Source organism: Spermophilus citellus, assembly GCF_964194105.1.
Source record: "Spermophilus citellus genome assembly, chromosome: 3".
Taxonomy (NCBI): Eukaryota; Metazoa; Chordata; class Mammalia; order Rodentia; family Sciuridae; genus Spermophilus; species Spermophilus citellus.
This window is the reverse complement of record NC_138184.1, coordinates 212,916,746-212,937,776: the sequence shown is the minus strand read 5'-3', so window position 1 is coordinate 212,937,776 and position 21,031 is coordinate 212,916,746. Positions and strand designations below refer to the sequence as shown.

Sequence of the window (21,031 nt, the reverse complement as noted above, 5' to 3'; positions counted from 1 at the left end):
GCAGCACAGCAAGGGCAGGGGCTGCGGCGTGCTCCTCCAGTGCAGGCGCCGTCTGCGGAACGGAAGGAGGCGCGCCAGCTCTCCTGTCTGGGCAGCCGCGGTCCGCGTGGTGGAAGGAGTTCCTGCGTGTTCTTTCCTGTGGGTCGGCACAGTACAGTAGGGGCAAAGTCAGGGGAAGGTCCCCAAGAGCGAGCTGCAAGTTACGGATGAGAAGTGCTGTCAGATCCCGTTCCTGCGGGGTCTCGTTTTCACCCAAGGAGTGAGGGGCTTTGGCTGAGATTTTCTGAAGTCTGTCTACCAGGTCTGACACCAGTGAGCACTGAGCTGCACCAAACGTGCTTCCAGGGGACGTTGCCAACCTGAAGCAGGGCAGGCACAGGATTGGCAATCTACAGGGCCAGGCTGAGATCCTGAATGGCTGAACTTTTTGAGACCTGTGCAAGTTAACTAGGTTTCAGTTCCTTGTTTGTAAAGTGGAATGAATGATGCATCTCCCGATCTAATAAATTTCTACTGAGCAGCACTGGGTGCTCAGTAGACTGGAGGAATGACTATCAACGTCCAATAATTTAAACAGAAATTAAAGTACATTGGTCAAGGTCTGTCCCCTGGGCTGTAGATTAAGATGCTGGCCTGCTGGTTTTTTCTTAAGTTGTAAACAGCCATTTTGGATGAGCAATAAATTTTCAAGTTATGATTCAGAGAGGGGTTTTATTCTTCGCTGACTACCCCTTTCAGGCAAACTTCGGCCCCTTAGATGTTCTTAGGAACACTTAGGTTGATTCCTAAGTGGAAAATTATGTCCTGGTCTGTGAGTCACAGTTTTTTCTAGGTGGGGATTGATGTTAAGGATGGAGGGGCCCAGGTGGAAACAACTTGGGGTAGGGAAAGGGAAGCCAAGTTATATCAGAGGCTTGATGGGGGCCAGGGAGATTTGATTTCTGCAAATCTGGGGAGCCAAGCAGTTAAAACTTCCTGACCCCTCTAGCAGGTTAAAATTTGGCCAATCAGAAGAAGCTTCAGATTAAGGCAGGGAGGGTGACCAATGAAACCTTTCTGTGAATCAGAATTGCCTGGTGGTTGTTAAGGCCCTCTCACTGTAGAGGAAGTGAGAAGCTGGGACCTGGGGCAAATTTGAGAGAGATCATGGGAGATGTTTTGGGAGTTGGATTGGCTGGACGCTCTGAGGACAGTAGCGCCTGCAGTGTGGAGGAGGAGAAATCACCTGGCTTTGCCTCCTTCCCTTCCTTCCTCTAGGAGTGCTGGTTCCATTAATACAGAGGCTACAGGGGAGGTGATTGGGGTGAGGGGTGTCTGCTTGTGGGGCACTGGGGCAAGTCACTGGGCTTGTCTCCCCAACCCATCGTCTTGATTGCCACACCTGCTGGACATGCTGAGAATGCCCCATCTCCTGGGCTCTGGTGACCCTCTGGGTCACCTCTGGCCTGCCCCAGGTTGACTGAAAGTGTTTTAGCTTAGAACTTACCAGATTTTGTTCTTCTTTGTAGGCATTAAAGATTGGTGCCCTTTTGGAAAAATGAGGCCTCTAATTCCTGGTGTGACAGGAGTAAGATTTGCTGTCCTGTCCTGAGTCAAGCAAGTCACTCAGATCCTGACTCCTTATTGGGGGAAACTACAGCGATGGAAACCTTAAAATCTAAGAACAAAACCAGGGTCCTTCCCTGCTGGATGACAGCCCAGGTGTCTGAAAGGAGGGTGGTTCCAGTGAAGACCCCCAAGCGGAGGAGAATGGTGACAGGGCCAGCAGTAGCAGCAGGGTAAGCCAACCTCTGGTCAGGATGCTCCTGGGGAAGCTCAGGAGGGAGGAGGGCCTCTCAGTGGCCTTGGGCCTGCTGTAATTGGCCGAGAGTGTGATGGGTGGGTTTTCTTTCTACACTTTGGAACTTTTAGAAAGGAAGGTGAGCTTGCAGTCAGGTGCCCACCTCTGGCCCTGTGCCGTTGAGGTTTCCACTGCTGGAGCCTGGACCGTCAGCACACACACAGGTGGCTTCTGAATACTAGCAAGCTCTCCAAAATGCCAGTTGTCAGAATACTATTCTCTACATTTACACCAAAAATTATGACATCACATGGACAAGTCCAGTGGACCAGTCACCGGGCTTCCTGAATGGTGCCTGCTCTTCCTGTGAAGAGAGCTCTGGGGACAGGCAGATGTACAGCAAGAAGTCAGGAACCATGCGTGGGTTAGTTGAATGACGGTAACGTGGGGAAGGGAGTTCTTCAGGGTGCCAGCATCAAGCAGGTTGGGGCATCCCTGCCACTCTTAGGCCCAGGCCCTCAGCACTCTATTTCCTAGCTCTTCCTTTTCTGGCCAGCCTCCCTTTGAGATTGTAGCAGGGTGTTTGATCGAATGTGTTCATGCATTCAGGTCTGTTTCAGTCAAGTCTTGGCCTGAAGGCCCACATCTGCTCATATCCACTGTTTGTGTTTCAAGGTGTGAATCTCAGGAGCCAGCCTCCTCCCCAGTCCCAGCTCCTTTTTTTTATTTATTTTTTTATTGGTTGTTCACAACATTACAAAGCTCTTGACATATCATATTTCATACATTAGATTGAAGTGGGTTATGAACCCCCAATTTTACCCCAAATGCAGATTGCAGAATCACGTCGGTTACACATCCACAATTTAGAGAGAGAGAAGATGTGAGGGAAGGGGCGGGGGGATAGTAGGGGATAGGAAAGGTAGCAGAATACAACAGTTACTAATAGGGCATTATGTAAAATTGTGGATGTGTAACCAGTCCCAGCTCCTTATCGGGAGTTGGTGGAGGGTGGAAAGGCCTGAGGTCAGCACTGGGCTACTGGGAGGAAGAAGTCATATTCTTGCCTCAAGGAAGTTTCTCAGCTCGGAGGCACTGTTGTGCTTATCCCTGGTGGGGAGGCCTGGGATGCAGCCCTCTTGCTGTCCTTTCCTTGCCCCTGTGAGCCTGGAGACCCTCTTCCCCATTCGTGACTCGTGTCTGTGTTGCAGAACTCCTGCCATGAAGACTGTGTACTGCATGAATGAAGCAGAAATGGTGGATGTGGCTCTGGGGATCCTGATTGAGGTACAGTCAGCTGTGTCCCTTCTTACTCTTGTGACTGCAGACTCCATGGACAGAAACTAGCCACAGCCCTTGGTCACTGTCAGGATTCTGCTCCTGTCAGCTGGCTTCTTCCGTCTGTTCCTTCCCTTGTCCCTCAGCCATGTTGCCCCAGCCTCCCCGATGTGGGGTGAGACACCTGGGCTGGGTGTGTGTGAGGAACAGCATTCACTGTGACTCTGTGCTGGTATGTGGCAGGACACCAAATGTTCGCCTGTATTCTCAGAAAGGGTCTCAGTTGGCCAAGATCCTTCTGGACCTTTGCACCTCTCCTTAGCAGAACATGGGGAAGTCACTGTCTTCCTGAAGTAATCATTGGACCACCTTACAGTTGGACAGCACCTTTTATTTATTATGTGCCTTTTTACACAGTGTCCTCTCTCATTAATCCTCACAGTAACATTTGGGGGTTACTAGTTCAGATACTGTTACCCTGAAGAAGCTGGGACTCGGGGGTTTCATTGGTTCTGTGACGTAGCCTGGGCCCCTTCCATGCTCTCACCCTTCATTCCCGCCACATTTTCCTATTGGTTTCTTCTTTCTGCTCAGCTGTTCCCCACACCCCTGCTGGCTTGTCTCCCAAGTGGGTTCTGGTTGTTTAAGAACCTGAGGAGTTTGGGGAGGAGTGGGGTGGGAGTGGGGCCTGGCCTGGTCGCACACTGGCTTTGCAGTTGCTTCTGGATATGTTCTGCCTCACTGATGGATGTTGAGCCTGCCACTTCTTCTGCTTCGCAGTGCCGTAAACAGGAAAAGCCCCAGGAGCAGTCACCTCTGGTGGACGCTGATAAGCTGGAGCTCTCCCCCATCTGCTCTGTGTCTCCTCACACAAGTTCTCCTGGGAGCAGCAGCGAGGAAGAGGACAGTGGGAAAGACAAGGCTGCCTGGGGCCTCCGCCCTTCCCAGGGGCAGGGGACTTCCAGCTCTACGTGCAGAAGCCCCAAGGAAGCAGAGGAGGAAGATGTGTTGAAATATGTCAGGGAGATATTTTTCAGCTGAGGATAAACAGCTCGCTGGACTCTGCGGAGAGCAACAGGAAGAGGCGCTGTTGCCCCTCACCCCCACCCCTGGGGTGCAGATGTGGCTGCCTGTGTGCCCAGCTTTGCACCTCCCTGGGCCTGGCAGAGTCATCCTAGATCAGAAGCTCCAGGTGCTCTGGGCCTCCTGGGGGCCGCTGTTTTCAGTGTGACAGTGAGGACCCAAACCAAATTCCCATTAGTTTCTCCTCGCACTGCATCCCACCTGGCACAGGGGGATAGAATCCCAATTGTCTGTCTTATTCTAGAGAAAATGAGGTCATGGGGTCCAACTTTTAAGAACCCAAGAGACAATAATTTTCAAGGAAAAGTATGGCTACTGAATAACTGTGATTCCCAGGCTTTTGTAGCATGATCCCTCCCCATCAGAGGCCCTCGCCCTCCAGCTTTGAAGACACGAGCTGCCCGTAGTTCCTGCTCCACCTGGGAGGGTGAGACTTTCCAACCAGAGACTGGTAAGCCAGATAGGCCGCCTTGAGCTGCTGCCTCTCTTCCACCTGGAAGCCTCTACCTTGGTTCTGGGCAGGTTTAAAGTGCGAGAGGGTTGGGAGACCATACACTAAGGACAAAAGATGACACCAGAGTCCATGTTTCTGCCTCTGTATTCAGTGTGGCTTTGGAAAGGCACAGAAGGAGTAAACTGTTGCCATACAGGTTTCCCAACATACAGGTGCCAAAAAATACAGAGTTCTCCAGTGCACAAGTTGTTGTGCTTCTGTCCTTTCCAGTTCTGGGTGGAGAAGTGAGGGGATGTAGCACCTGTGTGTGGATCCATTTGGTCCAGTCCACCCTCTCCTGCCCAAGGATCAGGAGCATCCTGCCCCTCCCTCCAGGGTCACAATGATAGGAATGCTTGCCGCTGATTCCTGCTTCGTCCTTTGTGGAGGGACCTTCCAAACCTGGTTTTCTTTATGCCATGTGTGTTCTGTCTGTTGGGTTCCTCAGCCGTTCCTGGGCCATGGGGATGGAGTCCTGGTGAGGGGCTTATTTCAGCAAGCCACTCCTCACTGAGGGAGGAACTAAGGCTTGCTACTAGGTGCCCTTTCATAGTGGTCCTGCTTGTTCCCATAAACCTTCACTGATTCCAGTTTGGCTCTCTTATAAGTCAGCCTGCAAATCTGACTCCATAACAGGAATCTTTACCTCCTGAAGCTAGAGGAAGAATTGCCCAGATGGGTTAAATAAAGCAAGAAATCATGTGGCAGTGAGCCATGTGCTTTTAGGGTGTCTGCAGAAGTCCTGAAGTACAGGCAATCCTACACTAAGAAGCCGCAGCTGGCCTGGCCGCCCTTACTACCTTGGTCTCCTTGACACTGGGGACCCACCTTTTGCAGAGTTCTATCTGCTGGGGTTTGAGAACGGCATTAGCTATGAAACAAAATGGCTGAGAAGATGTGCCAACCCCTGGGTTCTCTGGCACCTTCTCTGTAGTTAGAACTAACCCTCACAATCTCTTAAGCCTTTAGATAGGTCTAACAGCTGGCACTTGTCCTTCTTGGCCCTTGGAGGGAACATAACCGTGGCCATAAGTAACAGGATGAGTAAAACCTGGGCCAGGCCCAGAGCCAGGAAGCCAGGCCCCAGGACAGAAAGGCTGACCCACTTCCACACATAGGAGAGGAAGAGGCCCAAGCCTCCGGCTAGCAGCACAGAGGACATTGCCAAGAAGCCCACTGCCAGCTGCCACTCTCCCTTGTCACCATTGCACCAGGCGAGGAGCAGAGGCAGGGGGACAAAGAGTGTGAGGACCAGGGCACCGTATACGCCAAGCCTGGCCAGCGCCAGGCCAATCTGAGACACACCCCAGGCCTCTAGCTCAGGGAAGTGGTGACACTGGAGAGAGCCAGTGTCCTCGTTCCACAGGCAGAAGTTGTAGAAGCCAATTCTCAGGTCAGGCATGTCAGCGAGGTTGCCAGCCTTCCAGAGGAGAGCGTAGAACAGCAGGGAGATGACCACAGCTGTCAGGATCATGATGCCCACGAAGGATAGATGGTTGCCCCACAGTGGCCTGGGGATGGCCATCTCTCCTGCCCTTTTCAGGGGACCTGAGGGAAAGTCACACCAGTGAGTATCCAGCTCTCCCTCTCTGCTCATGCCCTGCATCTTCTCAAGCTCCTGACCTCCCCCTGGCAAACTTATTCTAACCCACCCTACCAGGACAGGAAGTCCTAGGTAACCTACAGCCAGGACCCACTCACAAGACATCAGCTGCCCCTTGGATTTGAGGTCAGGAGGAAGAGTCCTTCCTAGGCAGCTGTGAAGGCCTGAAGAGTCCCCACTGAAGTGCTTTTGGGTTAAAGGATTTGCTCAGCCTAAATGCCAGAAGCCATAGGAAGCATTCTTGGGGGAATTTCTCACATCTTTATAGAGGGTGGGTATTGACAAGGTGGAGGACAAGGCTCACTGTCAGCAGGGTCCTGAAGGTGAAGGAAGGTATGGAAGACCCGTGGAGCCATGGCTCTCACCACAGCTACAGAGATACCCACCTGGAGAGCTATAAAAGCCACACTCAATCAAATCTAGACTTCTGGATATGAGGTGGGCACTGGTATATCTTCAAAGCTCTGCAGCTTCCTAGGATATGAGCCTGGGCTGAGGATCGCTGCCAGACTCTCTGTAATGTCATCTGCCATGCTTTGGGAACTCATTATTGGGACATACATGATGTCACCTGGTGATGAAATCCCATCCCAGCACTCATTACTTTTAAAACATCTATAGTTTTTTTTTTTAATTTCCTGAAAACAACGGTAATATATACTAGTTCTAGGAAATTTAGAAAATATTTTTTAAAAAGCCCTTTTATCCCACCATATACATAGAACCACTGTTAATATTTCACTAACATTTCCCATATGCTGATGTATTTTACAATAACCATTGTGTTGCACATGACACTCTTTTCACTGAATAGTCCATGTTGTAGATTTATCCTTTACACTAGCAATTGACAAGTCGTTTCCATTTTTCACCTTTGTGATAATGAAGAAGCTTATAGGAATCTTGCTTGGAATCTGACTTTTCCCTGGGTTAGATATCTAGAAGAGCCGTCACAGGGTCAAGGTAGCTTATCATAGCGATCCTAGGGCATCTTGCCAAACTGACCTATAGAAAACTTGCTAATTGTGGTCCTTCTAGATGTACGGAAATGCCCATTTCATTACACTCCTCATTATTTTAAAAAATTTACTACTTTTTTTACTCAGAAGAGTGTTTCTCAAACTGGCCTGTAAAACAGTAGTCTGCACGCTGGGGCTTCATCTGTGTGCATTTTCCATGTGAATAAACCAGCCATTTACGTCAGGGGTTATGAGGGACGCCTAGCTGCAAACTTTGTGAGATGCACGCACTGGAGCCAGAGTACCAAGTGGTGCCCTGTGAGCCTTGGCCAGCAGTGCCAGGTGGGATCCAGCTGTGAAGTGTGTGGCAGCCATTGGTGACCTGGGGAGGAACCCAGAGACCCTGGGGCTCAGCTCCTCAGTGGACCCCCTGGGGAGCAGCCCTCCTTTCCCTCAGCTGTCTGATTCTATATGCCGCGTTTGTTCTGCAAAAACAGAAAGGGACCAAGTGGAACAAAGAGCATGGGTCAGGCTTGGAGAGAAGGCAGCTCCATTCAAAGGACCCAAATGAAGGCCAGAAATGAGAACAGGGATTCATCAGAGATCCTTTGACAGAGACCTGGTGCTGAGCAAGCCCTTGTTAGGACATTGAGCACCTGAATCTGTGCTGCCTCCACCAGGCCCCTGGCGACACTGAGTAGCCTGCTCTGCTCCTGCTTGTGCTTTCCTTCCCTCCAGACAGAGATGGCAGTGACACTTGGAAACAAAGTGTGAGGGACCATCTCAGCTCAAGCCTCAGCAGCTGCCCCTCTGCAGTACCTTATTGTTTAAAGTCTCTGGAAACTCAAGGGGCAGAAGGCCCCCTTTGAATGTAGTTGGAGATTCTTGGAGCATTGCTGCTTGTTCATCAACACTCTAAAAGGTGACTGAATCCAACTGTTCTCCGATGGTATGATGAAAAGTTTAACCAGTCCAGCCCGTGGTTTGAGAAAATTCCCAATGTATTTTGCATGGTTTTGAATATTTGACAACTTTAGTAAAAGCCTATGTTTCTAATGGGATTTGGTATTTTGGGAAGTGGGATGGATTTCGAGAGTGGGGACCTTGATTTACACTACCATGCTACAGAAATTTGCCTGCATTGCCCTGGAACGAAGCAGGATGGGAGAGAGGATACTGTGTTTGAATACTCCCTCCCATTTCTCCTGTTTGAATCCTGATTCAACTGGCTTCCAAAAATCATTACTGTTAAACATTTTTGACTTGAAGACAGAGCCTGAAACCTTTGTTTTTAACTTCCTCGTTTTTTTTTTTTTTTTTCCAACTGACACTTAGAGGTTTTTGATGGAGAGTGAAACAAAACAAAACTGGAGCCCAGAAGTGCAGGCCCAGGCCTGTGGAGGAGGTGGTTTCCTTCTCCTTCTCAACTCTTCATAGATACAGACAGGCCCAGCTCCCGTGTCCAGTGCTTGAGGCTCTCCACCATCTGGCTCCACTTAGGACTTGAACTTTCAGTCTTCCACTGAGGCCCAGCTCCTTTTTCCTCCACTCTAGCTTTGCATGGTCCAGCATCTGCTCAGGCTGTGTCCATTCTTAGCCCATGCTCAGCCGCTCCCCAACCCCCAAACTCCCACCTGACTTTCTGACTTTCTACCTGATTAAAACCTTCAGTGATTCCTGAGCTTTCCTGGACTGATGTCAGCATACAGAGAATTTCTTTTTTTTTAAATTAATGAATGAAAATGTGCTTGGTGTCTTTGGGTTATTTCACTTACATGTGTTATGTCCACATCGTAACCACACAGTGGAGCTTCTTGAGTGAGGGGCCATCTTCATGTTCCGCACATTCCCAGCACAGTGCCAAGATGTCTGATTGTGCTTCCTGTTGGAAACACGTACAGACTTTAGGAAGTAGGGACGGAGAGGTCGGAGTCTAGTCCTGGCTTTTCCTAAACATTTCACATGACAGTGTCTGGATATGTGGTTGGAAACCCGTGACACTGTTCTCCCAGCCCCAAAGTCTGCCCTGTTCTTTTTGTTTTATAACAATCCTGGTAATCATGTTCTCCCGACAATGAGTTTTTTAATGACCAGCCAGTGCTTCCTTCAAAGGGCAAAAGGGTAGACTGCTGAGTCACTGTGGCCATTTTTAGATGAGCTTTTTCCTGTTTATAAGAAAATAGTGTGTGCCAATTGCAGAAAACTAGAAAATAAATGAAAGTGTAGAGAAAAGACGAAAAATTAATTCCTATGACTCCAGGTCATAGAAATACCCACTCTTAGTGCTCTGTAATGTTGTATTATACGCTAGGATCACATAAATATATGTTCATGTTCCACTTTGTGAACTTCATTGTAGAATAAACGTTTCCCTATATCACTAGAAATATTTCCTATGTGACACCTTTAAGGGCTTCATATAGCCATTTCAGAGCTTAAAGTGTTTCTAAATTGTATTTTGTAACATTATTTTATATTATAAATAAAGTTACAGTGAGTATGTATGTGAATCAGTTTATCCTTCTATCAGCGGTGTAAGAGAGTGCTTATCTCTATTTTTCTCCCAGTTCCGTCCTGTCCTGTCCAAATCCACATCCCCACCCCCTAGACAGGGTGTCACTGTGTTGCCCCAGGCTGGCTTTGAACTCTTGGGCTCAAATCATCCTCCTGCCTCAGCCTCCTGAGAACTGTAATTACTGTGCCCAAGAATGCTTGCTCCCTAGAATTGCATATCTTTAGTCTTAGATAGCGACAGATGATGATTCATTGTTATTATTTTCTTTCAGAATTAGTAAAGTTCAATATTTTCAAGAAATGATCATCTATATTTCTTCTTTTGTGAAGTGATATTAGTTCTTTTGCTTTAAAAAATCATTTTGAGTATGTGTGGCCCTGGATTTGATCCAGAGCACCACTAAAAAAAAAAAAAGAAAAAAAATTATTTCCGGTTTTAGTTTTCATTTGTCAGTCTGAGCCCTTTCTATGTAAAGGCTATTAACATTTTGCCACCATAATTGTCATAGTAAAGTACAATTCTTTTGCTGCACCAGGGCCTCTGTATGTACTTCTCTGTCCTGATTCTTTGCCTCTGGGTTATTTTTTATTTTTTTCTTTCTCAGTTTCTAAATGCAAGTTTTCTTTTTTGTGCCTGGGATTGAACCCAGTTGAGCTTAACCACCGAGCCACATCCCCAACCCTTTTATATATATAATTTAGAGACACAGTCTAAGTTGTGTTAGGGCCTCACTAAATTGCTCAAGCTGGCTTTGAACTCATGATCCTCCTGCCTCAGCCTCCCAAGCCTCTGGGATTACAGGCATGTGCCACTGTGCCTTGCTAAATGTAAATTTTCTACAAGGTCCTCTCTCCCTCAGGTACTTCATCCAAGCCTGCGGCTTCAGGAGTTGGGTACTCTGGGACCATTTGACACTAGATATGGTGATGGCTGAGGTGGGAGCAGCAGCCTCTTCCCCTGCCCTGGCACCACCCAGGGAGTTGCTACCAAGGCCTCGGAGTCCAACCTGGGATTTGTATTTTGTTGTTTGAAAGCATGGAAGCTCAAAAGAAAACACAACAGGGGAGTCCTTAGGGTCTTGTCAGTTATAAATTCCCCTTTTGGCTTTTCATTTTGTGAACAATTTCAGAAGCCACGGGAAGCAGAGGAGAGAGCTTGCTTTGAGAGTCTCTTCACCCAGTGGGAAGGAACTGAGAAGGAATCCAATTTTGTTGAAGTCTTGTTAATAGTTGAAAACAGACCTCAACATTTCTTGAGCATTTATTATGTGCCGGACCCTGCACCAAGCACGTTGCAGGTATTCTTAATTTCTTGCAACAAGGTTAGAAGGTAGATTGCCTGTTTTCATCTCCATTTCCTTGAGGAGAAAGTAGGCCTAGTGAGGGTCAGTAACCAGCCCATGCTCATACCGTTGATGGATATTGGAGCCTATCAGGCTGCCTAGTTGTCTTCAGTGTAAGAATAAGAGCCTGCTTCTTCCTGAGCATCTGCCTATTTAAGGCCTGGCCCTTCACCAGCATTATATATTTAATCTTCAGAGCAACCAAATGTAGCTGCTATTCTTCTTGTTCTCACTTGATATAGGGGAGTGGAATAATGATTCACAACACATGCTTTGAAGTTTTGTCTTCTGGGTTCAAATCCCAGCTCTTCCATTTACCAGCTGTGGTGACCTTAGTTACATGCCATCTCTGTGCCTAGTTTTCTGATCTGTAAAATGGGTATAATTACAGAATTTATTTTATAGATGTTATGGAAATTAAATGAGGTAATTCATGCACAACACTTGGAACATGACCTAGTAAGAGTTGCTCAAATTATTCTTATTATAGAGAGGAAACTGAAGCTCAGAGAGGTTGAGCCCAGGACCACACAGCCTGGGTGAGAACCTAGGGGGACAGAGCACTGGGGTTACTTTACAGAGCTCAACTCCAGGAAGCTGTCCTCTTGGATATGTGTAGGTGATGACTCCAGAATGAGGCCTGGGTAGCAACAGGCAGTGGTGACCACCACCACCTGGGTTGTCTCTGTCCTGTTCCTCACTAGTCATGTGGCCTTGGGCAAGTTCCATCACATGCTGCTCTGTCATGCATTGGCCGTCACATTCCCCATGGGGCTGTTGTGAGGCTGAATGAGTTCACAGCAGCACAGATGGATCAGTGCCCAGCAAGTGCTAAGTACCACGTGTCTACTGTGTGATGAAGAAGATGATTCCAGGGGGCAAAAGGGAATGGAAGCGGGAGTAACGTAGAGATGGCGGGTCAGTGCATGGCATGAATGCAGTGAGAAGTCCAGAAAAGAAAATCCAAGCAGAAGAAAGCCAGAACCACCAAACCTGACAGGGTGCAGGGCAAGAGTGTGTGTTCGTCACAGGAGGCCACCAGTCCTGGCTAAAAACTTGCTGGCTGAACACATTCAAGACTAGCATGTTCCTGGTTTGGGTGGGGTTCTCACAAAAATAAAAAGGGAAGAAGATAGGGAAACGTGTCGTATTTCCTTTGGCAGAAATAAGCGTCTAAGCTCTAGTTTTTCACAACTGGGTGTCTCTTGGATGTGTTTGGCCAGTGGCAGCTCCTGGGGTTCACAGTGTTCTCTGTGGGTGGTCGTCTGCATCACCCAGCTTGTCATGGAACACTGCAATGTTCAGATTTGCTTAATTCTTATATGTAAATAAAAACAGCTTTCCCAGAAGAAATGGGGATACACCATGAGATGGCAATTTAAACTCAGAGGCATGAGGCCAGCCATGACACGATAAGCCATTGTTTAATGAGTCCATTAATATTAACTTGCTATTTGTTTGATTGTTTTGTTGCTGATTAGCTTTTACTAGCAGATGACCCAGCTGAGAATAAAGGTTACAAAATATTTAGAGGTAGGGGAAAAAAATCCTTAAAAATGAACAAATGACTATAAATTGAGGAACCCATCCTCCTTTGGTTTTTTTTTTTTTTGGGCAGATCTCCCCCATCCAGTTTATGGGACGCTGAGATTCACAGGGCCCAAAATAGCACTAGAGGCTAGCGTGGGTTCTCTGGCCCCAGCACTCTCTCCTGCAATTCTGAAGAAATTTCCCCACCCTCCGGCTACAGTTTTGTCTTAGGACACTACTCATGATGCATTTTGGGTGATTCTGGAGTGAGGACCCTGGAGAATCAGAGGTGCTAGGGAACAACCAGATATCTCCCTATTAGCTTGCACTCTACTTGGGAAGACAGACACCAAACATAATTAAGAAAGATAATTACATGTTTGAAAAGCTTTGGGAAAGAAACAGGGGGAAGTCAGGGGGAGAAAATGGAAGGGAGAAAGTGGAAATGATTCTAGATCTGAGAGTCAGGGAAGACCGCTCTGTAGAGGAGACATTTGGTTTGAGCCTATAAAGGGTTTCTTATTAAGTAACTGGAGCAGTTGACAAGCTAGCTGGAAAAGAGAAAAAAAGAAAACCCAAACTATTTTAGGTCCTCTTTGCATTCCACAAACCAAAATAAATTGCACATATATTCAAAAACAAACAGAAAAAAGTAAAAAAAATCTGATTTATGAATGAGAAAGGACATTCTGAACTTAAAAGCAAATCAAAGCTATAAAAATTGTACAGATTTAGCTACTTAAAAAAATATAGATTTCTATATACAAAAGCATACAACACTAAAACACACACACACAGACATATACACACACAAAGTCAATGAGCTTGGAAAATATGTAGAACAAATATTAAATGATGAATATACCTAATGCCTAAAATGTTCATGTGAATAGTTAAGGAAAATATTAAACTCCATAAAAATGGACAAGGGAATATTAAGAGATAATTCACAAAAGAAAGAATGAAAAGTAGTTAACTAACATGAAAAAACAATCTCTATCCTAATGTCATCAAAGACATGCCAAGTAACATAACCTATGTGTTTCCCTATCAAAACTGTAGATAAAAACACTTGCTGAGGGGCTGGGGTTGTGGCTCAGTGATAGAACACTGGCCTTGCACACATGAGTTCCTGGGTTCAATCCTTAGCACCACATAAAAATAAGTAAATGAGGGTATTGTGTCCAACTACCACTAAAAAAATAAACATTAAAATAAAAGAGAAATACTTGCTGATACCAAGAGTGGTAAAACTGGCTTTCTCACACATGATGGCAGGTGTAAAAATTTGGAAAATTTCTCTGGGAGGTAATTGGCCAACTTGCATTTAAAAACCTCCAAACAGTCAAATCTCTTTGTCACTCCATTTTTATGAATTTATTCTAAGGCAGGAAACAGAAATGCAATCAATGATAGGAATGTTTATTACAGTGTCACTTTGGCAAAAAGTGGGAAGCAACTTGAATTGCCAGTATTAGAAGTAAATTAGGAAATATCAGAATGATGAAACACTACACAACTTTTAAGAAAAGCCTATATAAAATCCCACTAGTGGGCTGGGGATGTGGCTCAAGCGGTAGCGCGCTCGCCTGGCATGCGTGCGGCCCGGGTTTGATCCTCAGCACCACATACCAACAAAGATGTTGTGTCCGCCGAGAACTAAAAAATAAATATTAAAAAAAAAAATTCTCTCTCTCTCTCTCTCTCTCTCCTCTCTTACAAAAAAAAAAAAATCCCACTAGTATGAATGCCTCTATATAAACATGTACAGGAGAAACAGACTAAGGAATTATTTAACTAATTATTAGTTAATTAATATTAGCTGTTTTTCTGGGTAGTTGAATTATTGGCAATTGTTCCTTTCTTTTTGCATTAAAATAAAATACCAGAATTATGAGCTATTTTTCAGAAAAAATAAAATTTATAAAATAATCATAACTTCCAGTAATTAGATGAGAGCCAAGATGGAAAGAAAGTTCATAAAAGAAAACATGTTTAAAATTGAAAGAAGAAAATCACACGCACTAAATCTCAGAAACAAGATTTTGAAAGGGATATATTATAGGAAGATGATACTGAAAATGCACTTTAATATCATGAGGTAAGAAGGAAATATGCACTTTTCTCCCTTACTCAATGAATGCTTTGAATTTACAGGTGAAGCAGTATAATAAGAGTTATGAACAAATAGCCCACTTACAAAAATGAAAGGTCTCACCATCTGCCCCGAGAAAACTAAAATTCTACCATGAATTTCCACTGGGGCATGAGAAGCAATCTACTCTAATAACATAGGGTCTAAAAATCTCTTAGATCCTATTATATTCTCCAAGTTAAGAGCACAGAGCTTTCTGGAAATTTTAATCTTCAGTGTGTATTCGAAGGGCTCATGGTGTTTTTATAATCACCTTTGAGCAACAGTTTAGCTGCTGCTGGTCAGTGACCTGCGTGGGTTTTGGCTGCCTGTTTTGATGAACAATGTGTTCCAAAAGCCACATACAGTTACTTGTACAGACCTGGCTGCTCATAGTTAGTCTGTGTAGGCCCAACTGGTTCTGCCAGCTTTAGTGGCATCATTTTTGTGGCCAGTGATACACAGGTGATGCTGAAGAGAGTAGATGGAAGGAGATCAGAGAATAAAGGGGTAGATGTACCGAGGAGAGAGGAAGGAAGGCCACAGACACCTAGCAGCCAATACTTTCCTGAGGCACTTTCTAGAAAGTGAACATCTGAGAAGAAGTACTGTCTTGGGAGGTGGTGGGCATCTGGGCCAGCTGTGATGCTTGTGGGGAGGTACTTACAACCAGAATGTGCAGCGCCCCCAGGAACACTCATGAAAAGATGGACTAGGCAATCAGGTTCAGTTGGTTGGATTCTCCCTCCTGCTGGCTTTCTAATATCAGGTTCCAGAAACGAGGTCAGACAGAGAGAAATGGCAGACAGATGCAGCCCTGAGCTGAGGTCCTGCTGCCATTCGCAGTTGTCCCGAAGTAAACAGCTCTCTGAACTTTGGTACATTTGTGCTGACTGATGTCACTATCAGCTGATTTCACTTTCGGTTTTTAACTTGCTGTGGCCCGGTGACTTTCCAGAATTAAGAAATGTAAACAACTTGTTCACTGGAACTCACTACCACACTGGAGCCAGTAAGCCATCCTATTTAAAGAGCCAGGTAAGGGTCTTGACTGTGTCACACAGAAAGTCCAGCAGGGAAAGGCGATCATGACTCTTAGAACTCTGCGATTTAAACTCCAAGATAAACAACCTAGAAGGGCCTTCAAGATGACCTAGTGCAAGCTCTCAGCCTGTTGGGGCCCAGGTCATCTCCTACTCTTTCCTTTGGATATTGGCATGTCATCTGGTCCCCTTTTCAGAAATCAGCTTTATAATGATTGACTTCTCTGGACACAAAACTTTGTGTTCTCACTGGGTATGTTTAGGCCCATGTTGAAGCAGTTAGGAACATCTATTTGATTTCAAAATAAGAGCAGAACAAAGCTTTTATTTTTGAAACCACAGGAACTCCTGGCCAGAGTTTAAAGATTGCTTCTGCTGCTCACAAGACTATGGAACTTTCAAATGGGGGTTATGCTGGGTTAAGTCAGTAGACTGACCCAGTACTGCTGACTCCTTAGGGCTCCTCTTCCTGTCCCCTTCACACGCTATGTCTAACTGGTACATCTTACAGACTCTCTTTGCCTTTATGCTGTGTTGATCTCCTATTTCCTGCATCAAAGGTTTTTCTCTTTCTTGATTTATTCAGTTTGGGTGGAGGAAGTCTCCAGTAACTTCCTGAGAAATGGGTGCACCAAACATTTTTTTGAGAACTTGCAAAACTGAAACTATTTTTATTCTACTCTCAAACTTGATCAAAGTTGGACTGAGTATATAGAGCATTTGGGGTTAAATATAACTAAAAAAAATAATTTTGAAGATTTTGTTCCATTCCATCTAGCTTTCTTGTTACTGTTGAAAAGTTTAAAGTCATTCTGCTTCCAAGATAGCCTCCTCTCCTATTGTATCCCTTCAGTTTTTGCTTTTAAAAAAAAGTTATTTAAGTGAGGTTTTGGGAGGAAACAAAACTAAATGTGTATTCAATTTGCCATTTTTAATTGAAAATGTAAAATACTTCTTTCTTATTCTTTATCTTTCCTTTTCTTCCTCCTGTGTTTCCACCCCAGGAGGGTTCTTTTTGGATTCCCCCACCCCACACACTCACACTGGTTATCTCTGGCAATGTAGCTGGTCTCTGGTTGGGCTTGTTGCTTTTATCAAATCACTAAACTCCTCTTAATTACTTACCAACCAAATCTCCATTGTTTGGAAGATAACTTTATCCTTAAACTTTCCCACACTCTATTCCAAACAAATCTGTTGGGGAGGGCCTCAAAGTTCTCTGCTCTTAGGGCACACTTCTCCCTCCCCAGGCAAAATATCTGAGCTACTGCTCTGGAGGTGAGATTGTTGACAGTGGCTTACTTCTTTTAGAATGACAAGTCTGCTTTTTGAGTAGTGTGCTGGGTGGCACAGTAAGTAGCCTTTGGTCTTTTTAGATTCCACAGGGAACCTCCATTCTATGAAGGAGCTGGGGCAAAGGTGACCGGGCTCCAATATTCCCAGCCTGTTGACCTGAGGGACAGCCTATGGCTGGGTGGAGGAAGGATATCCCTGACCTCTTGGTTGTTCTTGCTTGGAATTTAGCCTCTGCCACACCAGAGGGCGAGAAATGTTAGTAACCTGCCCTTCCCAGGGAGACACCATTGGCCCTAACTGGGAGCTGGGGAGAGTGCTGTCCTAGTGTTCCTGGTCACTCTCTCTCAGAGTGGAGCTTCCCTCCTGTTGAGCTGGAGTGAAGAAAAGGAGTGAGTCATGGCAGAATGTCACAAACCCTCACTGTTCTTGCAGGAATTTAGCCAATTTTTTTTTGAGTGAATGTCTCTTCATTTGGTATGATTTTAGGAAAACTTCCTAATTTTTTTTTTATTGTTGGTTGTTCAAAACATTACATAGTTCTTGACATATCATATTTCACATTTTGATTCAAGTGGGTTATGCACTCCCATTTTTACCCCATATACAGATTGCAGAATCACATCAGTTACACTTCCATTGATTTACATATTGCCATACTAGTGTCTGTTGTATTCTGCTGCCTTTCCTATCCTCTACTATCCCCCCTCCCCTCCCCTCCCCTCCCCTCTTCTCTCTCTACCCCCTCTACTGTAATTCATTTCTCCCCCTTGTATTATTTTTCCCTTTCCCCTCACTTCCTCTTGTATGTAATTTTGTATAACCATGAGGGTCTCCTTCCATTTCCATGCAATTTCCCTTCCCTCTCGCTTTCCCTCCCACCTCTCATCCCTGTTTAATGCTAATCTTCTTCTCATGCTCTTCATCCCTACTCTGTTCTTAGTTACTCTCCTTATATCAAAGAAGACATTTGGCATTTAAAACTTCCTAATTTAAATAGGTTTTTCTAAAAAATATGTTTACTTTTTTTTTTTTTTTTTTTTTTTTTTTTTTTGTGGTGCTGTGGGGATTAGGGATTGAACCCAGGGCCTTGTGCATGCAAGGCAAGCTCTCCACCAACTGAGCTGTATCCCCAGCCTTGTTTTGTATTTTTCATGGGGGAGTGGGTGAGGAACTCCTCAAGCTTCCATTCTAGAATTGGATCTCTTCCCATTATTTTATTTTTTTTTTCTTCAAATATTTTTAGTTGTAGATGGACACAATACCTTTATTTTGTTTATTTAGTTTTATGTGGTGCTGGGGAACAAACCCAGGGCATCACACATGCTAGGCAAGTGTTCTACCACTGAGCTATACCTCCAGCCCCATCTTCCTGATATTTAAAAAAAAAATATTTAAAATTAAAGACTTCATGTTTTTAGAGCAGTTTTAGTTTCACCGTGAAATGAAGAGAAAAGTCCAGAGATTTTTCCATATGACCCCTACCCATACTCAGGGTCATCTAGGTTTTCTCCTATGTTTATCTTCTAGGAATTTTATAGTTTTTCACTTTACATTTAGGTCTATGATCCATTCTGAGGCAATTTCTGTGAAGTGTACAAGTTCTTTATCTGGATTCTTGTTCTTTTGTATATGGATGTCACTTGTTTCAGCACCATTTGTTGAAGGGCCTCTCTTTGCTGCATTGTCAGGGATCTGTTGATTTTATTTATGTGATTCTTTTTCTGGGTGCTCTCTTCTGTTTTGTTGATCAATTTCTCTATTCTTTTGTCAATATCACACTATATTACTGTAACTTTATATAGTAAGTCTTAAAGTTGGGTAGTGTCAGTTCTCCAACTTTGTTCTTCTTTTTCAATATTGTATTACCTATTCTGAGCATGTTGCCTTTTCCATATACACTTTAAAATCACTTTTTTGATATCTACAAAGTAATTTGCTGGGATTTGGATTGGAATTTATCTATAGATCAAGTTGGGAAGAGCTGACATCTTGACAATATTGAACCCTCTTATCCATGAACATGGAATATGTCTAATTTTATGTGGTTCTTTAGTGTCTTTCAGCAGAGTTTTATAGTTTTCTTCATATAGATCTTGACACATTTTGTTAGATTTATGCCTCAGTATTTTAGTTTTTGGTGCTAACATCAGTAGTCTTGTGTTTTTAATTTCAAACTCTAATTGTTCTTTGCTCATATGTAACATAGAAATTTACTTTGGTATTTCAACTATTCATCAGCTTTCTGGTGCTGTGATGAAATGCCTGAGAAAATCAACACATAAGGAGGAAAGATTTGTTAGCTCATGATTTCAGAGACTTTAGTCCATGATTGTTTAGCCTTTTTACCTTTGGGACTGTGGCAAAGCTGATGTTATGGCAGAGAGTGCGTGGTAGAGCAAAACTTCTTACCTTAAGGCTGCTAGGAAGCAAAAGAGAGGAATGGGCTGAAGTTCCAATTATCCCTTTCAAGACCAGGCCCCCCACTGATCTAACTTCCTCCTGCACAATTCCACTTCCTAAGCTTTCCATCAGACCCCATTGACACCACCTTGGGACCAAATTTTTTTAACATTTGGCTTTTGGGGGATATTTAAGATCTAAACATAACTTTGTGTCTTACACTTGCTATTATCACATTAATTCCAGGATGTTTTATTTTTATTGATTCTTTGGGCTTTTCTACAGTCATATCATCTGTGAACAAATACAGTTTTTTTTAAATTTTCCTTTCCAGCTGTATACCTTTTATTTCCTTGTCTTGCTGAATTAAGATTTCTAGTCTTAAAATGGGCATTCCCTTATCTTAGCAAGAAAGCATCGGTTTTTTTTTTTAAAGATGTTCTTTATCAACTTGAGAAAGTTTCTCTCCATTCCTAGTTTGCTGAGAATTTGTTTTCTTACGAATGGGATAGGAGTTTCCCAAGTATTGTTTCTGCATTATTGATATGATCATATGATATTTCTTCTTTATTCTGTTGATGTGATGGATTATATTGATATTATATTGATATAAATGTTGAGCTAACTTTGCATAACTTGAATAAATCTTAGTTATGGTGTATAATTATTTTTATACATTATTGAATCCTGTTTCTAATATTTTTTGAGAATTTGCATCTATGTTTATGAGAGATATTCTAGTTTTCATTTTTTGCAATATCTTTGGTTTTGGTAATAGGGCAATACCATAGAATGAGTTAGGGAGTATTCCCTCGGTTTCTATCTTCTGAAAGATATTGTAGAGAAAAGGTACAATTTCTTTCTTGTTAGAATTCATTAGTGAATTCATGCAGGCCTGGTGTTATCTCTTTTAGAAGGTTTTATTGTTTCAATTTCTTTAATAGCCCTATTCAGATTGTCTTTATCTTTGTGTGTGTTTTGGCAGGTTACATCTTTTGAGGAACTAAGCCATTTCATCTAGATTATCAAATGTGTGGGCAATTTTTCATAATATTATATCCTTTTAATGTCCAGGGGACTAGCAGTCTCTTCATTTCTGACCTTAGTAATTTGTGGTTTTCTCCTTTTTCTTATTAAAGAATATTCCTAGAGGCTTATATATTTTTTGATCTTTTCAAAGAAAATGTTGGCATTTCATTAATTTTCTGTTAACTTCCTATTTTCAATTTCATTGATTTCTGCTCTAATTTTTATTTTTCTGCATACTTTGGGTTAATTTTTCTTTTTAATAATTTTCCAAGGTAGAAGCCTAGATTCATTAGACAATCTATTCTTTTTTTTTTTTTTTGGTAATGATGTTTATTTTTTATTTATTTTTTTTATTGGTTGTTCACAACATTACAAAGCTCTTGACATATCATATTTCATACATTAGATTGAAGTGGGTTATGAACCCCCAATTTTACCCCAAATGCAGATTGCAGAATCACGTCGGTTACACATCCACTATTTTACATAATGCCCTATTAGTAATTGTTGTATTTGACAATCTATTCTTAATAAATGCATTATATG

At 43.7% G+C, this 21,031-nt stretch overlaps 2 protein-coding genes across 3 annotated transcripts; one reads left to right on the top strand and one right to left on the bottom strand.

Annotated features, from left to right (window-relative positions):
- CYREN (cell cycle regulator of NHEJ) lies at positions 1–4,569 on the top strand. 2 transcript variants are annotated; one of them, XM_081282855.1, is made up of 4 exons: positions 1–138; positions 1,509–1,778; positions 2,992–3,067; positions 3,839–4,569. In XM_081282855.1, exons 2-4 carry the CDS (start codon positions 1,642–1,644, stop codon positions 4,097–4,099), a joined length of 474 nt encoding a protein of 157 aa, XP_081138981.1. In that variant the 5' UTR covers positions 1–138; positions 1,509–1,641; the 3' UTR covers positions 4,100–4,569. The 2 variants fall into 2 exon arrangements, with proteins under 2 accessions (XP_081138981.1, XP_081138980.1); XM_081282854.1 differs by lacking the exons at positions 1–138; positions 1,509–1,778 and having other exon boundaries at positions 1,798–3,067.
- A 152-nt stretch (positions 4,570–4,721) lies between these two features.
- Positions 4,722–15,593, bottom strand: TMEM140 (transmembrane protein 140). The gene is made up of 3 exons (XM_081282853.1): positions 15,385–15,593; positions 8,972–9,078; positions 4,722–6,182 (listed from the first exon to the last, which is right to left on the bottom strand). The coding sequence occupies exons 2-3, from the start codon at positions 9,030–9,032 to the stop codon at positions 5,575–5,577; spliced, it is 669 nt and encodes a 222-aa protein (XP_081138979.1). The 5' UTR covers positions 9,033–9,078; positions 15,385–15,593; the 3' UTR covers positions 4,722–5,574.
- Between the last annotated feature and the right edge of the window lie 5,438 nt (positions 15,594–21,031).